This window comes from Pristiophorus japonicus, chromosome 22 (genome assembly GCF_044704955.1).
Source record: "Pristiophorus japonicus isolate sPriJap1 chromosome 22, sPriJap1.hap1, whole genome shotgun sequence".
NCBI lineage: Eukaryota > Metazoa > Chordata > Chondrichthyes > Pristiophoridae > Pristiophorus > Pristiophorus japonicus.
The window spans coordinates 27,534,519-27,560,395 of NC_091998.1; the positions used below are offsets into that span (position 1 = coordinate 27,534,519).

General features: G+C 45.1%; 1 protein-coding gene across 1 annotated transcript in view; it reads right to left on the reverse strand.

Annotated features, from left to right (window-relative positions):
* The window catches only part of LOC139234922 (mitochondrial import inner membrane translocase subunit Tim23-like), a 37,050-nt gene extending 13,760 nt beyond the window's left edge, over window positions 1-23,290 (reverse strand). Inside the window, exons 1-4 of the mRNA XM_070865815.1 lie at window positions 23,048-23,290; window positions 13,678-13,736; window positions 6,798-6,891; window positions 5,744-5,828 (exon numbers count right to left, since the gene is read on the reverse strand). Coding sequence (XP_070721916.1) covers window positions 5,744-5,828; window positions 6,798-6,891; window positions 13,678-13,736; window positions 23,048-23,195 — 386 coding nt within the window. The 5' untranslated portion in view covers window positions 23,196-23,290. The remainder of the gene's footprint in view (window positions 1-5,743; window positions 5,829-6,797; window positions 6,892-13,677; window positions 13,737-23,047) is intronic.
* Between the last annotated feature and the right edge of the window lie 2,587 nt (window positions 23,291-25,877).

Below are 25,877 nucleotides of genomic sequence, written 5' to 3' on the forward strand. Positions count from 1 at the left end.
GCCAATGCTGCAGATTGTATATGTTTGGGTATACAGCGCTTTGGGACTCAGATCTTGGAACTTCGAAAAGCAAAAATGCAGTTCCATTATGTTCACTTCCTAGAACTTCTAACAATTAGGAAGAAATGTAGTTGGGAGAGGAGAGACAGACAATCAACAAGGGGTTTCTCAGAGAGAATGAAGCATTCCAACAAGCAATATTGTGAGGGAAAGGATGGGAGTTACTGCCCTGGTTTTGGTGCACCAAATTGATAACACGCACTCATTGCATGTCCTGAAGCAGCTGCCCAGTGACTGATAACACCCAACACAGGATTACGTAACCGTAGAAAAACTAGAATGCTTCCTAATTTATTTTTAAAGAAATTATGTAACTGTGGTCACGAACATTTGCTTTTAGAAGTTGGAACTCAGATCCGAAAGCGCTGTGTTCCCAAACACCTCAATAAAAGGTGATGACATGCGCTAAGACCTTATTGTACAGACACCAGCAGCACAAGTCTGCTCTGCCATTCAGTAAACTCATAGCTGATCTTCCACCGCAACTCCATTTTCCCACCCGATCTCTCAAGTCCAAACAATCTATCGATCTCGGCCTTGAATATATTCAGAGCATCCACAACCCTTTGGGGTAGAGAATTCCAAAGATTCACAACCCTCAGGTGAAGAAATTCCTCCTCATCTCAGTCTTAAATGGCTGACCCCTTATCCTGAGACTATGCCCCCTAGTTCTAGACTCTCCAGCCAGATCACCTCTCCTGATTATGGAGATAGGGAGGAAGGTGGGGAAAAGGCGGCAGAGACAGAGACACAGACACACACAGAGACACACAGAGACACAGCTGATTATTTCCCTCACCCCCACCAGCCTGAGACAAACTACCACTTCCACAGTAATAAATCAGTTAAAACATAATAGGAGTAGGAGGCCATACAGCCCCTCGAGCCTGCTCTGCCATTCAATAAGATCATGGCTGATCTGATCATGGACTCAGCTCCACTTCCCTGCCTGCTCCCCATAACCCATCATTTAAGAAATTGTCTATTTCTGTCTTAAATTTATTCAATGTCCCAGCTTCCACAGCTCTGAGACAGCAAATTCCACAGATTTACAACCCTCAGAAGAAATTAAATGGGTGGCCCCTTATTTTAAGATCGTGCCCTCTAGTTCTAGTCTCCCCCATCAGTGGAAACATCCTCTCTGCATCAACCTTGTCAAGCCCCCTCAATCTTATACGTTTCGATAAGATCACCTCTCATTCTCTGAATTCCAATGAGTAGAGGCGCAATCTGCTCAACCTTTCCTCATAAGTCAACCAGACTTATCCCCAGACTTGATCCCCAGAATTAACCTAGAGAACCTTCTCTGAACTGCCTCCAAAGCAAGTATATCCTTTCGTAAATATGTAGACCAAAACAGCATGCAGTATTCCAGGTGTGGCCTCACCAATCCCTGTATAGCTGTAGCAATACTTCCCTGCTTTAATACTCCATCCCCTTTGCAATAAAAGGGGAAGATTCCATTGGCCTGCCTGATCACTTTCTGTACCTGCATACTATCCTTCTGTGTTTCATGCACAAGTATCCCCAGGTCCCACTGTACTGCGACACTTTGCAATCTTTCTCCATTTAAATAACAACTTGCTCTTTGATTTTTTTTCTGCCAAAGTGCATGACCTCACACTTTCCAACATTATACATCTGCCAAATTTTTCCCCACTCAATTAGCCTGTCTATGTCCTTTTGCACATTGCTTTTCCTCCCATCTTTGTATCATCAGCAAACTTGGCCAAGTTACACTCAGTCCCTTCTTCCAAGTTAATTCAGTCCAGACCACAGGTCAAACTGAGGACCTTCTTAATCAATCAGTGTGGTATAGCAGCCCATAATCAAGATTTTACTAAGTGCACCCATGGGTCTATGAACATCCATGCTTTGTCCATTTGAACTGAAATTATAAAGTTTAACCTTCCAGACTGGACTTCTGTCCAACAAGAGCCACGTCAGGATGAAGTATTGGCAGTGGGAGCAATGTCACACAGCACAAGAGGAGTTTTGGCTCAAGTATGGTTTTTCCCATTGCATTTTGGTACTATACTAAAATAGAAAACAATTGAGTAATAACACTGGACACCATTCATGTAGAGTCACAAGGGGGAATCTTGCAGCGGCTCCTTAACATTTGTTATATGGAAACGTAGGCATTGGTTTTCATGCACCCGCTTCAATTATGTGGAGGGGATCCCAAGGAGGGCACTGGTGGGGGAATTATATAATTGCGCATATTCTCTTTTTTGATATTTTTATTGGCTTGCCGCAGTCCCTTTAAGCACTGCTGGTTAGTTCACAAAACACCAAGTACCAACGGGCCGAGTGTGTTGTGGCACCAGACATTGCATTTGGATCCTACTGGCATCATAAAGAGAGGGGCATAAACTTCCAGGAATTACACCGGTTGCGGTTTAGATTAAAGGACAACTTTTGAATAGCGCAATAGGGAGGCTATTTAAAAAAAATTTCAAATGTGGCAGCTACTGACTGTCAAATTATGGCATGGACAGACTCACCAGGTCAGGGTCTGAGCATATGAATTATTCAGACGGATATGCAAGATCAGCTCAAAGATGATACACTCCAGTTTCTTAATTAGGTAATTGTGGCATAAACTAGACACTGCAGCACAACCGACTCATTATTTTCCAGTGAATTATAGAATCACAGCACAGAATGTCCATTGTGCCTGTGCCAGCTCTTTGAAAAAGGGGCTATCCAATTAGTCCCACTTCCCTGCTCTCGCCCCCTAGCCCTGCAAATGTCTCCTTTTTAAAAGTATATAAAATCGGATTCCCTTTTGAAAATCACTACTGAATCTGCTTCCACCACCCTTTTAGATAATGCTTTCCAGATCTTAACTCTCTGCGCAAAAAAAATTCTAATTTCCCGATTTTTTTTTGCCAATTATCTTAATAGTTTCTCCCCATCTACTCGATCAAAACCCCTTACCCATTAAATCTCCCATTAACAATCCCAGCTTTTCTAGTCTCCACACAAATCCCTCATACCTGGCACCATTCTGGTAAATCTCCTCTGCATCCTCTCCAAAGCCTCAACATCTTTCCTAATCGGTGATGCCCAGAATTGGACATAATACTCCACACCCAAGGCCGACCTGGTAATTTATAACTACCTCGCTTTGTACTCTTATTCCTCTATTTATATAGCCCAGTATCCTGTATGCCTTTTTAACAGCCTGATCAACTTGCCCTATCCTATCACCTTCAAGATGTGTATGTGCACTCTCTGTTCCTGCAGCCCTATTAAAAAAAGTGTACCATTTATATTGCCTCTCTTCATTCTTTATGAAACGCATCACTTCATAATGCTCTGCATTAAATTTTGTCTGCCATGTTTCTGCCCCATTTCACCAATCTATGTCCTCCTGAAATCTGCTACTTGCCCCCCTCACTATTTACTACCTTTCCAAGCTGTGTGTCATAAGTGGTCTGTCAGGACTAACATTTTCTCCGGGTCCAGGAACTTAGAACCAGGAAAATTAATGCGATTTATTTTTAAATTTAAGGATGATTTAAACATCTTGTGCCTAACTGGGTCAGCAATCAAATGCAGATCTGATTGAAAAAGAAACTGCCAATTCAGCAACACAAGGACAAGGGGCGAAAACAAGCCGATAAAAGTCCTTCTGTTTTGGACAGAAACTAATGCTCTCAAAATTCGTTCACTCATTCTTTGTCTGTTTATTATTCCCAGTTTGAATCACAGCAACAATACACACATAGCCCCCCACTGCACAAAACAACTAAGAACAAGCAGGCAAATTGCTCCTGGCCTTTTCAGCTTCACAGCTAGCCTGTGGAATATGAGCGAGCTCAATCTTAGTCTTTCCTTCACTCGGGTATCTGGACTCCCTTGGGTATGTGCACTGTGGGGAAACCAGAATGCTAGGCAGTATAGGACACAAGTACAGTATCCATCTACCCTACTGGAATGGGCAAAAGCTGAAGTTCTAAAAAAGCCTAAACACCTCAATTACTGTTCTTACACAGGTTACGAAAACAAACAGGAAACACCAGTTATTTTAAATGTGGGATAAAAAAAAGCCAGCTTGGTTCAGTTGGTACGACACTCACGAGTCAGGTTGTAGGTTGTATCAAAAACAATTGAAGGAATGAGCACCTGATTTGTTAAACATTAGAAAATCTGCCGAAAGTACACACACGGACATCTGAATCAAAAGATTGTGCACGCCATTGAACTTGGATCACACAATCTCGGCTAATACTGCGCAGTAATGAGCAATGTTCCCTCTCTTTTTCGTGTGCTGTTCCTTTAAATATGCCTCATGGCCATGTGATGTCTCTTTCGTCCTGCATGGGACCCCCAGATTGCTGCACAGTCGCACGGCTTAGGGGGAACGTTGGTAATGAGAGCTTGTTGCTTTGCTGAAGATCCATCTCTCGGCGCAAGATGCTAAACTGCGGACAAGCTTGTCTGTTTCTGTGGTTCATGTGGACATTAAAGATCCCTCGACACTATTGGAAGAGCAGGGAGTTCGTCCGCTGTCCTGGCCAACATTTCTCCCACAACTATCATCAAAAACACATTAAATGCCCATTTATCTCATTTGCCGTTTGTGGGAATTTGCTGTGTGTCAACTAGTTATTACATTTCAGAATAATTCATTGGCTGTGTAGCACTTGGGACATTCCATGGGTGGTAAAATGCTATATAAATACCGTTTAAAAAAAAGTTTATACATGCCAGCTTTCAAATGGCAACTCGTGTTTTTAATTGCCCAATTATTCTGCAACTTTGCTGGGCAGCAGTAGAAAAAGGCTAGATAATAAGTGTGCATTTATGGTTATATTTACGAAGACACACATGTCCCATGAGCAAGCAAAAGCCAGATAAATAATGCAACATAGAATGTTGCTCCAAAAAAATGATTGCCCACCCCTACTTCTCAGTTTTTGCTTGGCTTGTGGAATTTGTGCCCTTGTAATCCACACAAGTCAATCTCAGCCTGCCCTTCTCATTTGCTCAGTCTCTCCCATCATTCACTGATCAAATCTATAATCGCCATCTAGTGGTTGAATGCAATATAACAGCCTCTTCAGACCAGGAAGGTGGGGGGGCTGGAAAAAATATTTCTCTCATTCCATCAATTCCCAAACAGTTTTTTTTTGTCGAAAGTCACAAAGAGAGTGCATAAAGCAAGACTTTTGCCCTCATAGGGACCCCAGACTCTGTAGCTGCTAAAATGTTACCGCTTAAAAACAAAGCTTCCTCACTGGAGGGATTCGGAAACGCCACTTTCCAGGCCAGTAGCAGGGCACTGTTACTTGGGATCAGGCTGCTTGCCCTCATGCCAAGGATGCTGCATGGCACGTTATTAAAGAGGGTGGTATAGCAAATATAGAGAGGAGTATCTTTTAAAAAAAGAATCATCCCAACTATAAGACGACAGGAGGAATACATTGGGGAGCATTTGCAACAATTTCTGAATTTAACACTGATTGACATTGACAAACAAGTGCTTTTTCCAGTTTGAGAGAAAAACACAATAGGGTTTCAAGCTTTCTCTACCTATTGCAAATTGAGCCAAGTTAGTTTTACATTGAGCTCCAAACATAACAGTTCCCGAGAAAGTCCACACCTTTGCAGCCTTCCCTGTCCATTAGAGAACTAACAGAGGACGGGCAGCCTCACACGAATGGGTACTCACTGAACATTTCTGGGTTTTGACCAAACCATATCCCGAGTCTCCTTCAAGCCCAGACGCAAGCCATTTACTGCACCGATAGCAGCCCCTGATGAAACAGAGAAGAGCTGTAAACCATTATACAGAGGCAGGTTCTAGGTTCTTAAATCAATGTCAAACTCTGTTTCCCAGAGGAACATTTTGAAGCTGGTGTCACAATGCTAAATGAGTAACCAGTGCCTAAAGTGAGTTACTGGGGTACGAACCTTTATCCTCTTTACACCTGCAAACATCCTGCACTCCCAGGTCAGATTCAGTGACGAGCATCCACCAACTGGACTGCTTCCACATCAACTAAAAGGAACTCTGTACATGTGCCTGCCAACTAGTAGGAGCCGTTTGGAAATATGGTGCGATTTCCACTGGAAACCGGATAGAGATTAAATTAATTTTATTTACAATTATTAACCAGAAAGTTGGGACATTCATCTTCTTTAGAAACAAATTCCATCCGTCCCTAACCAGAGAAGGACGCTGGTCTATTCCTACCTGGAACTGCAAACATTTCCCTTCACTTACAAAGACCCTTCCTTTCTGACCATATCTGCTATTACACAGCAAGAATAATAGTGAAATGGGTATCTGCACAGGTTACCAGAGTGTTTTTTTTTTTGTTGGGAGGGGGGGGCGGGGGCGGAAAAAAGATTAGATTGAGACAGCATACAAAGTGAAGTCAGCACCAGTCATACGTTCTCAGCAAGCATAGTACAAGTTTGCTGCAGGCCAAAGCTCTCAACACTGTCCCATGAAGGGCTCCAGTTTAGATCTGGCCAAATATCTCTCCACTCTAACCCAACATTGATTCTTGGGCCCAAGTTCAAAAAACTGTCCCTCTCCTGTATCTGTGCATCATTTATATTTCTTCCATCAGCTATCTTTGGAGTCCAACTTAGTGACAACTTACAGGCAGGACACAGCCGGTATGCTACTTGCCAAGTCCACTGGTGTTAGCCTAGAGATCTTAATTTATGGTTCTCAGCAGGTATGACTGATCTAATAACAACCACCACAAACGTACCCGTCATACAGCAGCCACCAATCGTAAAAAAAGCCAGCTCAAATCTTCCTCGAGTCTTATTGGCTCCAGTTGGTAATATAAATTCTTCAGTGTCCTGAAAGAGAAGCAGGGCAAAGGTCAGAATCTGCAGTCGAAACACTAATTGGATCTTAAAATTTCTATAACATCTCAAAATCTTATGACCCCACTCTCAATACCCTCCAGAGTTTTCGTAATGGTTGAAAATGCCACAAATAGAACTCCTTTCTCCCATCACCTCTTTGAACATTACCAGAGCGTCTTTATGAACTTGGGGTACCAAAACCACTTGCAGACTGAATGAATCTGCTGACAAACAGGAAAAAAAGGAAAAACAGTAGGGACAGTAGGAAAGGATTTACAAAAAGATTTAGCATGGTTATGGATCTGGCAAACACATAGCAAAGGAAATTGAATACTGGTAAATGTAAAGTATTACACATCGGTCAAAATAAAACAGGACACAAGCTTACAATGAGGGGAGCTGCACAGGGAGGCTTCAAAAATTAGCCGGAAGTAACAGATGCTGCTTTTAATGTCCAGCCATGTCAAAGCAACACAAGAGCTAATAGAGTGTTGGAATATACAGCAATAGAATGAGCTTACACAGATATATAAAGTATGTTGAGGCTTTGAGCACAGAAATCTAGTACTGAGGGAGTGCTGCACTGTCAGAGATGCGACATTAAATCAAGGCCCCGTCTGCCCCCTCAGGTGGACGTAAAAGATTCCATGGCACTATTTCGAAGAGCAGGGGAGTTATTCCCGATGTCCTCGCCAATATTTATCCCACAATCAACATCACCAAAAGCAGATTAGCGGGCCGTTATCATATTGCTGTGCGCAAATTGGTTACCATGTTTCCTACATTACAACAATGACTACACTTCAAAAGTACTTCATTGGCTGTAAAGCGTTTTGGGACGTCCAGTGGTCATGAAAGGTGCTATATAAATGCAAGTCTTTCTTTCTGATATACTGGCGAGACCATACGTTTGGTCACCTCACAAAATATTAGAAGGGGTACAGAAAAGTTACAAAACTCATCTCAACCATGAGCTATAAAGTTGGAGAAGTATAGGTTGTAAGATCTAAAAAGAAAGTTGTTAAGGGTATCCCAAGTGCAAAAGGTACCTCATGAGGAATATAAAATATCAAGTGTTGAAGATAAAATAAACTATTATTGCTTTAAAGTAGCAGAAATGGAAACTAGTAAATTTAAAACTGCTTAGACTATATATCTAGCACAATCTGACAGCGAAGATAACTGAGGCAAAAATATTGAGCTTAATTAAAATATACTTAGTGCCGTGATGGGAGAGTTAATGTAACAGAGGGATGAGGTGCAACTAGCAATTGAAGACTGACACATAGCCAGTAGTTGCAATCCTGATGTTCTGGCACTAGATGGCAAGGTATGTCTGGCTATAAGCAATCACTGTATAGTGAAACCTGTACAGACGCCTGCAATAAATGGATACTTACTGACGACCCCAAATAACTTGCATTACAATAGGTCTCCATGAAATCTTGGACACTCGCAAATTACAAACCACGGACAACCATCAATGCACAAAGTCTGTTTACTACCACTAGCATTTATATAAGCGCCTTTAAAGGTAGTAAAATGTCCGACGGTGTAGGTTACACAAGAAATAGGAGCAGGAGTAGGCCATTCGGCCCCTCGAGCCTGCTCCGCCATTCAATGAGATCACGGCTTATCTTCTACCTCAACACCACTTGCCTGCACGATCAAACAAAATTTGTTATGAGCCACATAATTCAAGCAGATGGAGGTAGGTTTTAAGGAGCGTCTTAATAAGGAGGGAAGAGAGGTAGAGGCAGAAAGGTTTAAGCAGGGAACTCCAGAGTTTAGGGCCTAGGCAACAGAAGGCACAGCTGCCAATGGTGGAGCAATTAAAATGGGGGATACTCAAAAGGCCAAATTTGGCAACTTAAGGCAAGTGAGAGGCAGCAGCAGGTGAAAAAACACCGTTTTTGTGTAATGGAGATATATCTAAACAGCATGCATAGCAGCAGAGAAACTGTGGGACTGAATGTGATGAGCTGTGCAGCCAGGGATAGAGGGGGTTCTCTGCTGCTGTGGGTGCTCCATTACATAAAAGCCCAGAACTGGCAGGGGTGCGGGGGGGGGGTGAAGAAATGGGGAGACCATAGAATGGGAGTTGGATGCAGAGATGGAGACTGTGGTGGAGAGAGGGGGGGGGGAAAAAAACGAGAATGGTTTCCCCTATTCCCGGTCTTCGGTTTTCCCTCTTCATCTGCTCTCGGGTGGCCTCCTGGTTCTTGGAACCTCTCACACCAACAGCTGTTGGCGCCAAACTACACATAAAGCATCTCAACTACAGGGGACCAAACTGTTATCCCCATAAATCCGATAACATGCGTAGAAGACATGTGATCAGACATCACATGATCTGAGGTCACGTGATCAAGCCTTCAGGAATGCCTCCAACCAGAGCTGGCAGCCCTGCTCCACCAGTATGTCAGGTACTGATGAGCAAACAGCCCCCTACCGACCCTTGGCACTTCAAACATTAGCAGCTGCAGCACATGGAGGGAGGGGGTCCCAGACTGGGGCCTTCACGACACTAGGTTTGCACCCTCCCACCCCCACAATTGGAGAGAGTTTAAATCCACCTCATCATATCCCTTGAAAATCGAGGAAGACTTGCTTCCACTCAGTGAGTTCTCAGGTGGCTGAGCAGTCCAATATGGGAATTACAGTCTCTGTCACAGGTGGGACAGATAGTTGTTGAGGGAAAGGGTGGGTGGGACTGGTTTGCCACACGCTCCTTCCGCTGCCTGCACTGGATTTCTGCATGCTCTCGGCGATGAGCACCCTCCCAAATGCACCTCCTCCACCTAGGGTGGTCTTTGGCCAGGGACTCCCAGGTGTCAGTGGGGATGTTGCATTTTATCAGGGAGGCTTTGAGGGTGTCCTTGAAACGTTTCCTCTGCCCACCTTGGGCTCGGTGCTGTGTAGGAGTCCCGAGTAGAGCGCTTGCTTTGGGAATCTCGTGTACAATCACTAGCCTACTGAGCCACCCACAGTGTTAATATTTCTTTGAGAAAAAAAGACGAGCGTGCCACTTGGCATCTAACTGTGGGAGTGCAGGCTTTGAGAAAGTATCAGCACAGATTCATGTAGCAAAGAATGGATAGACACCACCCAAGTCTCAAAAAAGGACAGTGAAAGTCAGTGCCAAATACTAAATAATGAAGCGCAGACATCAGGAGCAGACTTGTAAGATATCCTATGTTGTGGTGCAGAGCCAGGTGATTGATCTGGACTTAGAAACAGAAACTTACAGCGCAGAAGGAGACCATTTCGGCCCATCGTGTCTGCGCCAGCCGACAAAGAGCTGCAGGGCCCTTGGTCAGCAGCCCTAAAGGTTACATATAAACCTAATGAACAATGACGGAAAGGCAAAGAGCATTCAGCCCGCCCCACACAACTGCGACACCTCTTATACTGAAACATTCTAGACTCCACCCCAACCGGAGCCATGTAATCGCCTGGAGAGAGGCAAAACCAGATAAAAAACCAGGTCAATTGAGAGAAAAATTCTGGGAAACTTCCTCTCCGACCCATCCAGGCGATCGAAACTAGTCCAGGAAATCACCCTGGACGGATTCTATTCCCTGCAGCACTTACCATTATATCTGCACCGTCCAACAAAAGATCATCCAGTCTAATCCCAATTACCAGCTCTAGGTCCGTAACCATGCAGGTTACTGCACTTCAAGTGCCTGTCCAACTATCTCTTAAAAGTGGTGAGGGTTTCTGCATCCACCAATCTTCCAGGCAGAGAGTTCCAGATCCCCACAACCCTCTGCATAAAGAAGCGCCCGCTCAAATCCCCTTTAAAGCTTCCACCAACCACCTTAAAACGATGCCCCCTCATAATAGACCTATCCATCAATGGAAATAGACCCTTACTATCCACTATGTCCAGGCCCCTCAATATTTTGTACACATCAATGGAGGTCTCCTCTCAACCTCCTCTGTTCCAATGAGAACAAACCCAGCCTATTCAATCTGTCCTCATAACCAAGATTCTCCATTCCAGGCAGCATCCTAGTAAATCTCCTCTGCATCCTCTCTAGTGCAATCACATCCTTCCTATAATACGGCGAGCAGAACTGCACGCAGTTCTCTAGCTGTGGCCTAACCAAAGTATTATACAATTTAAGCATAACCTCCCTGCTCTTATATTCTATGCCTCAGCCAATAAAGGCCAGAATTCCGTATGCCTTCTTAACCACCTGGCCTGCTACTTTCAGGGTTCTGTGGACAAGCACTCCAAGGTCTCTCTGTTCATCTACACTATTAAGTGGCCTACTGATTAATGTGTATACCCTTTCCTGATTAGCCCTCCCAAAGTGCATCACCTCACACTTCTCTGAATTAAATTCCATTTGCCACTGCTCTGCCCACCTGACTAGTAGATTGATATCCTCCTGCAGCCCATGACTTTCCTTTTCATTATCAACCACACAGCCAATTTTAGTGTCATCTGCAAACTTCTTAATCATACTCCCTATATTCAAATCTAAAGCGTTGATATATACCACAAAAAGCAAGGGACCCAGTACTGAGCCCTGCGGAACCCCATTAGAAATATCCTTCCAGTCACAAAATCATCAATTACCCTTTGCTTCCTACCTTCAAGCCAATTTTGGATCCAACTTGCCATTTTGCCCTGTATCCCATGGGCTTTAACCTTCATGACCAGTCTACCATGTGGGATCTTATCAAAAGCCTTGCTAAAGTCCATATATATTACATCGTACGCACTACCCTCATCAACCCTCTTGGTTACCTCCTCAAAAAATTCAATCAGGTTAATCAAAAACGATCTTCCCTTAACAAATCCGTGCTGACTGTCCCTAATTAATCCTTGCCTTTCCAAATGCAAATTTATCCTGTCTTTCAGGTATTTTTCCCCAATAATTTTACCACCACTGAGGTTAGGCTGACAGGCCTGTAATTACTCGGTCTATCCCTTTTTCCCTTCTTAAACATTAGCAGTTCTCCAATACTCCGGCACCATGCCCAGATCCAAAGAGGACTGGAAAATGATTTCCTCTTTTACTTCGTTCAACAGCCAGTGATGCATTTCATCTGGGCCTGGGGACTTATCTACTTTCAAAGCTGATAAACCCCTTAATACTTCCTCTCACTATATTTATTTCTTCCAGAATATCACACTCCTCCTCGATAGCAGTATCTGCATTACCCTTTTCCTTTGTGAAAACAGATGCAAAGTATTTGTTAAGAACCTGACCAACATCTTCCGCCTCCACACAAAGATTACCCTCATGGCCTTTAATAGGCCCTACCCTTTCTTTAGTTACCCTCTTACTTTTAATGTATTTATAGAATATCTTCGGGTTTTCCTTAATTTTACTAGCCAAGAATTTCTCGTGCTTTTTAATGTTGCCTCTTAACTTCCTATATTCCTCTAAAGATTTTAAAATAATTAACAATTGGTATATGACATAAGCGTCCCTTTTTTTTCTTAATCCTCCCCTGTAAGTCCCTAGACATCCAGGGGGCTCTAGAATTATTTTTCCCAGCTTTTTTCTTTAAGGGCACATGTTTGGCCTGAGCCTTCCGGATCTCCTCCTTGAAAGCCTCCCACTGTTCCGACACTGATTTAACCGACAAGTAGCTGTTTCCAGTCCACTATGGCTAAATCACTCCTTAACTTAGCAAAATTAGCTCTTTCGCAATTCGGAACTTTTATTCCAGGCCTATTCTTGTCCTTATCCATAACCAACTTGAATCTGACTGAATTATGGTCACTGGCACCCAAGTGCTCGCCCATTAATACCCCTTCAACCTACCCAGCTTCATTCCCCAAGACTTCCCCCTCTCGTGTTGGGCTTGCTACATACTGACTAAAAAAGTTCTCTTGAATGCATTTCAAGAATTCCGCACCCTATATACCCTTCACACTAAATTTGTCCCAATCAATATTTGGATAGTTAAAATCGCCTATTACTACCCTATGGTTTTTGGACTTCACAGCAATTTGCCGACATATTTTCTCCTCTATTTCCCTCCCACTGTTTGGGGGTCTATAATACATGCCCAGCAGTATGATCAGCCCTCATTTATTTTTCAATTCGACCCAATTGGCCTCATTTGATGATCCCTCTAACATATCATCCCTCCTCACCTCTAATAGTTTCTTTAATCAGTACCGCAACACCCCACCCCCCTCTCTATCTTGTCTAAAAATCCTTAGCCAGGAATATTGATCTGCCAAACCTGCTCCTCTTTCAGCCATTTTTGCTATTATGTCACACTCCCAAGTGTCTACCTGTGCTCTTAGCTTATCCACCTTATTCGCTATACTCCTTGCATTAAAGTATACCATTCAGCACAGGAAGACCTCCTTGTTTACTACATACTAAGCCCCGTTTCCTCAGTCTTACAGATTCGCTTTCTAGATTCTTGCTATCCAATTTCTGTTTTATTTCCTTCCTTTTTGAATTTGTTCAGGTTCCCATCCCCTGCCAAGCGAGTTTAAACTCTCCGCAACAGCACTAGCAAAACTCCAGTGGGGATATTGGGTCCCGGCGCTGTGGAAGTGCAACAGGTCCCATCTCCCCCAGAAGCGGTCCCAATGCCTCAAGAATTTAATGCCCTCCCTCCCACACCAACTTTCCAGCCACGTGTTCATCCTCTCTATTCTTATACTCATTAGCACGCTTTTCCTGCAGCATTAAAAACATTAGGTCCATCTCCACCTTGAAAGATTATGACCAGTCTTATCCCAACTACCCATACGGAGCCTTGAATATTTAAAACAACATATTTCTGACTCACCTGGATCAAATATCTCGGATCGAGGTTCAGGTAAGGAGACAAAGGGCTCATTCCGGTCACTGCAAACAGCAAGGGGGAAAAGTTAGCACCAGTAACATCCCGTGTCATTTTATTTTACGGCCTCTTACAGCATCCCTAACACACCAGTTTCTTTCACTCAGCTACCCACTTTAACCAGACTGTCACAGCAGGAGTTTACTTAAAAAAGGGAAGGAGAGGTAGATAGGAAGTGCCGGACTACATGGTGCAGCAGCTTAGCACTGACCTTTCACCTCTGGGGCTTGGGCTCCAATCGAGCTCAAGCCAACGGGATGAAAGTCTCTTTTATCCAGTCTACTGGACATTCTAATTTTCTATGATTCTACTGCCCGAAGTGAGGAATACGGAGCAGTCCTGGTGGATGGGCGAGAGTCCATAGCAAAACAGTCTCAATATGGCAGAGGACAGCTGCTATAGAAAGGACAGACAGTGATGCAGTAGGGGGCATTGTTCAGGCATCAATATTAAAGACATTTGTTGGCACAATGCAAAGGTAGCTTTATCCTGCACCTAGGCTGTACGATACCCGACCTAAAAGTACTCTTATGGTGGATAAAATGTGTTCTATTCCCGTCACCTGATTTTAGCAAAGAAATTCACCAGAAATATATTAAACACACAGGGAACGAGTCACCCTAAGCTTATCACCTTGTGGTCCGGCACAAGAGCAGCATTCACTAGGGACTGGAAATAGGTCAGGACCAAGCACCAGTCTGGAGCAGCTGGTGTGAGGGGGAAGAAAAGAATAATCATTTTAACAAGAAACAGCTCTGTCAATTCTCATCTTGGTAACATTTAGTATCAGATCAGCAGGACTAGGTTATTTGCTGCACAAGCCATTTGAGAAAAGCACCATTACCACATTAGAGATATACTCAATAAGCTTTAACAGCCAGCCGACCCAGCAGGAATAAAGAAGTCACCGTGATAGATTGCTGCGCTGTACAGTATTAGAAACGGGCAGGTGGCAGGCACAGCACTGAATGGACACTTTATTCTGCATTGTGGGAGGTTGCACAGTCAAGCTCGGATAGAGTGGTCGTGGGGCAACTGCAACACAACCTTTGCGATGAGATAAGACACTCGAGCCATTGTTTACATGTTGCACTTTGAGTTTCCTAGATATTTCAGCAGAAGCATAAACCACTGCTCTATCTTCTATTCGCGATGAGCACTTCAGAATTTAATGATAATGATTATGAAGTAGTTGCTGCAAAAAGCAGCTATCTCCCCAGACTGGCTGATTTGTGCATTTGGAATGAAATTTAAAGTGGAACTCATCTTACTAGAATGGGTTTAAGCAACAGTACTGAAACTGGGAACACAGAAAGGCATGACAAAATTAAGCAATGACACAGATTTCCTGGAGCCAAATCCGCATCAGTAACTTTGGCTCAGTAATGATAGCCAACGGTGTGCATACTTCTGCATACAGCGGATGGCTTCCAAGCAACAACATTTAGGAGCCAGTCAAGATGGTGTACATTAGCATTACCGATCATACATTTACATTGCCAGTTTAATCCGAATGGTAAACCAGTGAAGTATCCTGCCACTACTGGTGGTACTTGAGGCTGAATCACTGAATATATTTAAAGGTGGAGAGAGACAGATTTTTGAACAATAGGAGAGTCAAGGGTTATGGGGAGAGGGCAGGGAAGTGGAGTCGAGGCCAAGATCAGATCAGCCATGATCCTACTGAATGGCGGCGCAGGCTTGAGGGGTCAAATGGCCGACTCCTGCTTCTCATGTTCTTATGTAATGCGCATCATCGGAAAGCGCCAGCACCGACAACAAACCCACCTGGGCTGGCAGAAGTGAAGCATGCTTCTTTGGTACTGTACAAAGCAGCTTTCTGCTTGCCAGCCTATACAGGCCTTCCAAAGGCACCGGTGTTGTTACGCCAGCCATTTGCATATTTTCAATCCTGAAAATGACTGATACAAACATGCTGCAAGTCGCCATTGTCTTAGGACGCATTGTAGCATCATACTGCACAGAAGCAAGCCATTCAGCCTATCGTGCCTGTGCCAGCTCTTTAAAAGAGCTATGCATTTAGTCCCATTCCCCTGCTCTTTCCCCTAGCCCCGCAATTCTTTTTCTTTAAAGTCTTTATCCAAGTCCCTTTTGAAAGCTACTATTGAATCTGCTTCCACCACCCTGTCAGGCAGTGCTTTCCAGAAAATCTTGCTGGGTAATCATCTTTTAACTTCTCTTTTGTTTCTTCTGGATGAAATGGTGAAGTGGAGTAGGCTTTACACAGGAAGCAATGGTCCTCAACTTATGTCTTTCCCATAATTATAGGTTTAGAAAGCATTCAAGAGGTCCAAATAAGCACAGCGAGAGATCAGAGAGAAAGATAAAAGGCTTAGCTGCATCAATTCCACCACTGCCATGTCAAAAAGTATTTTCCCCATAGAAAAAGCTGTAGGATCGAGCTAAACACTGAAACTTAGCCAAAGTTCCTTGTGGGCCAGCAGGGTAAATTCATGCTGTACTGTTTGATTTTTTTTTTTTAATTGCTCTGTCCATCACACAGTACATAATGTGGGTAGTATTGAGCCATTCCAGAGCAGGAAAATACCAGATTTGATTCCCAGTCTATGCCAAGTTTACCAATCTCAATCAGGGTGGCATTGGGATTCTACAGTGACCCTCTCTGACTGCGCTCAGGAGAAAGCCCAAGTTTTCGTCCCCATCAATTACCAGTAACCCATTCTGGAGCGTGCATGTGACATGTGATCACAACACTTCCCATGGTTCAATAGCCTGCCAACATCCATCGCCTACGCTCACACTAAGAACAGCCACTCGGATAGATGGCTCAGTCAGTCATCACCACTTATCCTATGTGTCGCCAGTAGAGCAAAATAGTTTAGCTTCAAGTCAAAACTATGGCAACTTGGGTGCAGGGCCCTAGAACCTGGGGAATCATACCTTTAATGGCAGGAGTAATAGAGTGAGATGTCGATTGGTCGGTGTTATGCGTTTGGTTCTTTTCTAACGTTATTACCCGATTATTCTGCATGACCTTGCTTCCGCTAAGCAGCACGGAAGCAAGGTCATGCAGCGTTCTGGAGGTCCTGCACAGGCCGCTCACCAGCTTTTATATGGAAGAAACTGCACGTGCGAAAATTTGAATAGGCCGTGCTGCTGGTTAAAGGGATCACGCATGAAGAGGAATATTGGTCCTGACTCCCCATAATTGAGAGGGGGTACCCTTGCCTCAAGGTCTGGGTAAGCTTTAGGTAATGTACTCGAGGAAACAACCAGAAATCCTGGTTTTCAAATTATCTTAGGCCTTCACAGGGTCTCACTGCGGTCTTTTAAAGCGATAGAGCATCACGTCAAACCTCACTTTCAGTTTAAAATATCAGGTGGATTTATTTTACAAAAGACAAACAAGCGGGTAAGCAGTCATATACTGTAGAAGGGTCATTGACCTGAAATATTAACTCTGCTTCCTCGCCACAGATGCTGCCTGACCTGCTGAGATTTCCAGCATTTTCTGCTTTTATTCCAGATTCCTGCATCTGTAGTATTTTGCTTTTGTGTTGCTGTAGATATTTACTGACAGTTCCACCAAACTTGTTGCTCAGACAAAATAATAAAAGGATCACCTCAGTGCATACATGTCCAGGTGGTTTGCAGCTAGTGGAAGTTCTGAGCTATTTCAACACAATCGGACGCAGACTGCCTGTGCATAGCTCTGAAGTAAAGTGCGGCAGCATCACACCATAAACCCACCCTTCCCACTCAGCATGAACTGCTGCTTTCAGGGCAGCTCAGGCCTGACCATTTCCAAACTAGACAACCGCTTCCATGAAGGTTTTTAGATTTAGAAATGGTGATGAAGCATTCAGAACTAAAACGTCACTAGTATTGGCAGACTGGACATTTTGACGTAGCATTTTTCAGGTTTTCCTTCTAACCATATGACGAGTGCATGTAATTTATGCGATTTTAACCCCCCCAGCGAGAACTGGACTACGTGAGCGTAAAATGCTTGCAGCAGCCTCGATCCTCATTGGTCTCACTCCACCGCTATTTTAACAGGCCAGTCAGCGAGGCCTTCGCACCAGGCCTTGTTGGAATTCAGAAGTTTGGGTCTGATGACGTTATTCGGACACCAACTAATATCAGATGGGGCAAGACTCTCCCAAGACCTGGAATGATATAGATTGACCAGCAGACAATTCTTTTATAAAAAAAGGAGCCTGTAAAACCATCTCTCAGAGACTGCTTATGTGACGGATATGCAGTAAAACATGCAACATCTATCACAGCGAGAGAGCGAGAGCAAGAGAGCGAGAGCAAGAGAGCGAGAGCAAGAGAGCGAGAGCAAGAGAGCGAGAGCAAGAGAGCGAGAGCAAGAGAGCGAGAGCAAGAGAGCGAGAGCAAGAGAGCGAGAGCAAGAGAGCGAGAGCAAGAGAGCGAGAGCAAGAGAGCGAGAGCAAGAGAGCGAGAGCAAGAGAGCGAGAGCAAGAGAGCGAGAGCAAGAGAGCGAGAGCAAGAGAGCGAGAGCAAGAGAGCGAGAGCAAGAGAGCGAGAGCAAGAGAGCGAGAGCAAGAGAGCGAGAGCAAGAGAGCGAGAGCAAGAGAGCGAGAGCAAGAGAGCGAGAGCAAGAGAGCGAGAGCAAGAGAGCGAGAGCAAGAGAGCGAGAGCAAGAGAGCGAGAGCAAGAGAGCGAGAGCAAGAGAGCGAGAGCAAGAGAGCGAGAGCAAGAGAGCGAGAGCAAGAGAGCGAGAGCAAGAGAGCGAGAGCAAGAGAGCGAGAGCAAGAGAGCGAGAGCAAGAGAGCGAGAGAGAAAGAGAGAGCGAGAAAGAGAAAGAGAGAGCGAGAAAGAGAAAGAAAGAGAGACGACAAAAGAAAGGAGAAAGAAAGAGGGAGACCCACACAGAGAGGGAGCGAGACAGAAAGAATCCTGAAGAATTGACCTCGTGTTTTTTTCAAAATTAAACAGTGCTGCCAACTCAAGGACATAACATTCCTCACTTCCAATATTTTACTCCACTTCACTGCTGCAGTGAAATGCCTTTAGACAGAGTACAGCATTTACACACTGTCAAGCAAGTGTACATCGGCATAAAAAAGGGCCTTGCTGTTACTGCAGGTTCAAATTCCTCCAGCTTCAAGTGGGTAAAACTGAAGCCATCCTCTTCTGTTCCGACTTACACCTACCCATCTCCCTCGCTGGCTGCCACCTCAGGCCAAGTCCACTGCACCAGAACCTCGCTCAAACTCAATTTCCCTTCTCCCATCCAAATCACTCATCAAGACTGTTTTCTTTCCCTTAGACACCTTGGCAGTATGTTTTGCACTAAAAGATACTATATAAAAAAGCAAGTTGCTGTTCGGCAACCAGGCCATTTCTGCCCCATACCTCCCCCCACCTCAAAAACTAAATGCACACTTTAATCATCTTGCAGTTGGACATTAAATGCTCTCCTGGTCAGCCTCTCCATTTCAACTATTGATAAACTATCAAAAATCACACAAAATAGCACAGGTGGTGTTGTAAAGTACCTAGACCAATCCTCCCATCACGTTAATCCTTGCCAAGCACCACTGGCTCTCCATGTCCAACTTTGAATCTAGACCTGCCTTTCAAACCCTTCCACTACCTCATTCCTGCCCGTCACTGTGATCCCCTTTAGGTCCTTGTATAGGTCCTCTAACACATTCCTCAATCCCTTCACTGCATTACTGGCTGTCCCTTCAGCTTCTTTCTCTTACCAGTGCTTCTCAAACTGGGGTCTACAGAATAACACGAGTACCAAGCAGGACCGGCCTTACTGGACAGTTAGCAGCCACGCTCCATCCCAGCTCGCATCAAGCCCGCCTCCGGCTGCCGCTCATTCGCTTAAGTAGTGAGCAGAGTGCAGCCACCACAAGTGCAGCGCAAAGTGGGCTGGCTCTCACTTAGGAGGGGAGCACACGGAGGAGCGTTGCGAGCAGCACCAAGATCGTCAGGTAGACCTGCAGTTATCACTTGGAAGAAGCACTAATGGTCACAAGGGCACAGAATGTACTCTGGGTTGAGGACTTCAATGTCCATCGCCAAGAGCGGCTTGGTAGCATCACTACTGACTGAGCTGGCCAAGTCCTGAAGGACAGAGCTGCCAGACTGGGCCTGCGACAGGTAATGAGAAAATCAACACGAGGGAAAAACCTACTTGACCTCATCGTCACCAATCTACTTGTCGCAGATGCAACAGCACTGGTAGCAATGATTGCGCACAGTCTTTGAAGACAATGAAAACACCCTCCCATCGTGTTGTGTGGCACTACCACCATGCTAAATAGGATAGATTCAGAACAGATCTAACAGCTTAAAACTGGGCATCCATGAGGCATTATGAGCCATCAACAGCAGAATTGTATTCCACCACAATCTGCAACCTCATGGCCCGGCATATCCCTCACTCTACCATTAGCATCAAGCCAGGGGACCAATCCTGGTTCAATGAGGAGTGCAGAGGAGCAGAACCTGGCATACCTAAAAATGAGGTACCAATTTGGGGAAGCTGCAACACAGGATTACATGCATGCTAAGCAGCGAGCTATAAATGGAGTTAACCGATCCCACATTCAACAGATCAAAGCTCTGCAGTCCTGCCACATCCGGCCGTGCATGGTGGTGGACAATGGGAGAAGACTCCATGAATATCTCCATCCTCAATGATATATGAGCCCAGCGCTCAAGTACAAAAGACAAGGCTGAAGTGCTTGCAACCATCTTCAGCCATATGTGCCAATTGGATGATCCATATTGGCCTCCTCCTGACGTCCCCGCCATCACAGAAGCCTGTCTTCAGCCAATCCAATTTACTCCACATTATATCAAGAAATGGCTGAGCGCACTGGATATTGCAAAGACTATAGGCCCCGACAACATCCTGGCTGCCATGCTGAAGACTTGTGCTCCAGAACTATCTGTGCCTCAAGCCAAACTGTTCCAGTACAGCTACAGCACTGGTATCTATCTGACAATGTGGAAAACTGCCCTGTCCACAAAAAGGGCAAATCCAATCCAGCCAATTACCACTCCATCAGTCTACTCTCAATCATCAGCAAAATGATGATAGTACTGGCAACGACACCTTCCAAGCCAGTTACTTACCAATACTCAAATATGGTCAAAAGAGCTGAATTCTAGGTGGTGAGGGGAGAGTGACTGCCCTTGACATCAAAGCAGCATTTGACTGTGTGTGGCATCAAGGAGCCCTAGTAAAATTGAAGTCAATGGGAACCAGGGGGAAAACTCTCCATTGGCTGGAGTCATACCTAGCACAAAGAAAGATAATTGTAGTTGTTGGAGGTCAATCATCCCAGCCCCAGGACATCACAGCAGGAGTTCCTCAGGGCAATGTCCAAGGCTCAACCCTCTTCAGCAGCTTCATCAATGACCTTCCCTCCATCATAAAGGGTCAGAAGTGGAGATGTTCACTGATGACTGCACAGTGTTCAGTTCCATTTGCAACTCCTCAGAAAATGAAGTAGTCAGTGCCCGCATGCAGCAAGACCTGGACGACATTCAGGCTTGGGCTAATAAGTGGCAAGTAAGTCATGCCACACAAGTGCCAGGCAATGACCATCTCCAACAATCTAGAGTCTAACCACCTACCCATGATATTCAATGGCATTATCATTCCCGTATCCCTCAGAATCAAGCTTGCTGTACGCAAATTGGCTGCCGCGATTCCCACATTACGACAGTGACTACACTCCGAAAGCACTTCATTAGCTGTAAAGCGCTTTGAGACATCCGGTGGTCATGAATGACGCTATATAAATCAAATCTTTTTTGTTAGGCTGGAGGTCAGAAAGATGGGAAGGGGCGAGGGCATGGAAGCATTTGAAAAGGATAAGAATTTTTTTTTATTTTTTTTTTTTTAAATGAGGTGTTGCTTAACCAGGAGCCAATGTAGGTCAGCGACCTGTGTGAAAACACCATCACGGGTCGGGGCTATAAAGAGCTGGAGCGCCAGGCCCTGAAACATCGTGGAGGTGCGGCGAATGAGGGTACGGGGACCAGAAGAGCCCAGGGGCAGCACAGGCCAGCCCACACTGCGATGTGTGCACGCACTAGGTCCGTGCAGCAGAGCAGGTCTCCAGTCGTCCTGGTTAACCCTTGCCACTGGATAAAGACCTAGCTCTGTCAAGCCCATGTGGTGGCTGATGTGCCACGTCCAGGTCTCATTGCACCTCCCCTTTTCCTAGTCTGCTGCCATTCAGATAATATTCTGCCCTCGTGTTTCTGCCCCCAAAGTGGATAACCTCACATTTATCCACATTATATTGCATCTGCCATGCATTTGCCCACTTACCTAACCTTTCCAATTCACCCTGTAGCCTCCACCTCACAGCTCACACCGCCACCCAGTTTAGTGTCATCTGCAAACTTGATTTGAGTATCGAAGCAGGGAGGTCTTACTGCAGTTCTACAGGGTCTTGGTGAGGCCTCACCTGGAGTAGTGTGTTCAGTTTTGGTCTCCTAATCTGAGGAAGGACGTTCTTGCTATTGAGGGAGTGCAGCTAAGGTTCACCAGACTGGTTCCCGAGATGGCTGGGCTGACATATGAGGGGAGACTGGATCAACTGGGCCTTTATACACTAGAGTTTAGAAGGGTGAGAGGGGATCTCATAGAAACATAAGATTCTGACAGGACTGGTCAGGTTAGATACAGGGCGATTGTTCCCAATGTTGGGGAAGTCCAGAACCAGGAGACACTGTCTAAGGATAAGGGGTATGCCATTTAGGACTGAGATGAGGAGAAACTTCTTCACTCAGAGTTGTTAAGCTGTGGAATTCCCTACCGCAGAGAGTTGTTGATGCCAGTTCATTGGATATATTCAAGAGGGAGTTAGATATGGCCCTTACAGCTAAAGGGATCAAGGGGTATGGAGAGAAAGCAGGAAAGGGGTACTGAGGGAATGATCTTATTGAATGGTGGTGCAGGCTCGAAGGGCCTACTCCTGCACCTATTTTCTGTTTGTATGTTTCCATGTTAAAAAAATTAACTCAGGAATCTTCCACACCCTCAACTGGAGTTCAGGACTGGAACATCGGGTCCTTCATTGAAACATCTGTGAACTTTCGTGGAAGCAAGTCATCCTCGTTCGAGGGACCGCCTGTGATGGGTGAGTGGGACTTGGAGAGAGTTAGGACACGGGCAGCCGAGTTTTGGATCAGCTATAATCTAGTTCTTATACCGATGTTTGTTAAACTCGTTCTAAACGATTACTAGTTAGTTGTCCCTTTAACCAACGACAGTGGCAGGGCCGCGCTAGGCGGGTTGCGGCCTACCCGTGCTGGGCGCGGTACTCACAGGGGACACGGGAAAGGTCGGGCTGGGAATAATCGTGCACCGAGCCGCCGCCGCCGGCTCCTCCTCCTCCGCCGCCGCCGCCGCCGCCGCCGCCGCCGAAAAGACCGAAGCCGGCGCGTAAGCCGCCACTGGTTCCCGAGTTGTCCATCACGCCGAACAGATGGCGAGTGAAAGCACGAAGCCCGATTCCCCCGCCGCTGCTCCTACCAGGCCCACACTCACCGACCGCTCAAACCATGGCAACCTGCCGCGCCGCGCGACACTTCACAGCACCCCCGCAGCTGCGCTTTACGACGCACGGGGCCACGTGACGCTGACGTTGCCGGCCACATTCGGCGCCATGATGGTGAGGGCATCAGGTCCCGTGACTCCCTTAGCAACCAAAAGCAGAAAGTTATTCACTAAACAATTCAATACAAGAAATTAAAGAGCGGCAGCTGCATTTCCGTTTATTGATTTTAGTTGTAAGCAATATAAAATGTTGCCGCATTTTAAAGTTGTGTGTCACATCAAGTCCTCTTGTGAAATCCGTTGATGTCCAGCTGAATTCTGTTATGAGAATTATCACCGGTACGCTTTTATTGACAACAAAACGCCGCAAATATGCAGTCTCCAAAGAATACAACCACTACACTAGCAATGACATGCCGATCCAGGTGGACGAACAACCTACCACCAACCCGTCTCAAATTTAGAAGGCCATTTTGGACTGTGGCTTCGGCGATGTCCCCTCAGCCTTGATGACCGATGGTGAAATGCTTGGAAGAACTGTGACATACGGAATAGATTCCTTGTACGGAATAGATACCCCACAGTACACAGTGCCATGTATTTGCCCACTCACCTAACTTGTCCAAGTCACCCTGCAGCCTCTTAGCATCCTCCTCACAGCTCACACCTCCACCAGTTTAGTGTCATCTGCAAACTTGGAGATATTACACTCAATTCCTTCACCTAAATCATTAATGTATATTGTAAAGAGCTGGGGTCCCAGCACTGAGCCCTGCAGCACTCCACTAGTCACTGCCTGCCATTCTGAAAAGGACCCGTTTATCCCGACTCTCTGCCTCCTATCTGCCAACTAGTTCTCAATCCACGTCAGAACATTACCCCCAATACCATGTACTTTGATTTTGCACACCAATCTCTTGTGTGGGACCTTGTCAAAAGCCTTTTGAAAGTCTAAATACACCACATCCACTGGTTCTCCTTTGTCCACTCTGCTAGTTACATCCTCAAAAATTCCAGAAGATTTGTCAAGCATGATTTCCCTTTCATAAATCCATACTGACTTGGACCGATCCTGTCACTGCTTTCCAAATGCATTGCTATTTCATCCTTAATGATTGATTCCACCATTTTCCCCACTACTGATGTCAGGCTAACCAGTCTATAATTACCCATTCTCTCTCTCCCTCCTTTTTTAAAAAGTGGTGTTACATTAGCTACCCTCCAGTCCACAGGAACTGATCCAGAGTCGATAGACTGTTGGAAAATGATCACCAATGCATCCACTATTTCTAGGGCCACTTCCTTAAGTACTCTGGGATGCAGACTATCAGGCCCCGGGGATTTATCAGCCTTCAATCCCATCAATTTCCCCAACACAGTTTCCCACCTAATAAGGATATCTTTCAATTCCTCCTTCTCACTAGACTCTTGGTCCCCTAGTACCTCCGGAAGGTTATTTGTGTCTTCCTTCGTGAAGACAGAACCAAAGTATTTGTTCAATTGGTCTGCCATTTCTTTGTTCCCCTTATAAATTCACCTGAATCCGACTGCAAGGGACCTACGTTTGTCTTCACTAATCTTTTTCTCTTCACATATCTATAGAAGCTTTTGCAGTCAGTTTTTATGTTCCCGGCAAGCTTCCTCTCATACTCTATTTCCGCCCTCTTAATCAAACCCTTTGTCCTCCTCTGCAGAATTATAAATTTCTCCCAGTCCTCAGGTTTGCTGCTTTTTCTGGCCAATTTATATGCCTCTTCTTGGATTTAACACTATCTTTAATTTCCCTTGTTAGCCACGGTTCAGCCACCTTCCACGTTTAATTTTACTCCAGACAGGGATGTACAATTGTTGAAGTTCATCCATGTGATCTTTAAATGTTTGCCATTGCCTATCCACCGTCAACCTTTTAAGTATCATTTGCCTGTCTATTTTAGCCAATTCACGCCTCATACCATCGAAGTTACCTTTACTTAAGATCAGGACCCTAGTTTCTGAATTAACTGTGTCACTCTCCATCTTAATAAAGAATTCTACCATATAATGGTCACTCTTCCCCCAAGGGACCTCGCACAACAAGATTGCTAGTTAGTCCCTGGAGGGCCTCCTACCCGCTGTGGATACAGGATGTCTCTCCTTCCCTCCACATCTTGCACCAAGACCTCCAGTGCATTGTCAGAAAACCTTGGTGCACACTCTCTCGCATGTTCAGCCATTCCTTAAAGTCTTACTACAGTTATACAGGGTATTGGTGAGGCCACACCTGGAATACTGCATGCAATTTTGGTTTCCATATTTACGAAAGGATATACTTGCTTTGGAGGCAGTTTGAGAAGGTTCATTAGGTTGATTCCGAAGATGAGAGGGTTGACTTATGAGGAAAGGTTGTGTAGGTTGGGCCTCTATTTATTGGCATTCAGAAGATGAGAGGTGATCTTATCGAAACGTATAAGATTATGAGGGGGCTTGACAAGGTGGATGCAGAGAGGATGTTTCAGCTGATAGGGGAAACTAGAACTAGAGGGCATAATCTTAGAATAAGGGGCCATTTAAAACTGAGATGAGGAGAAATTTCTTCTCTCAGAGGGTTGTAAATCTGTGG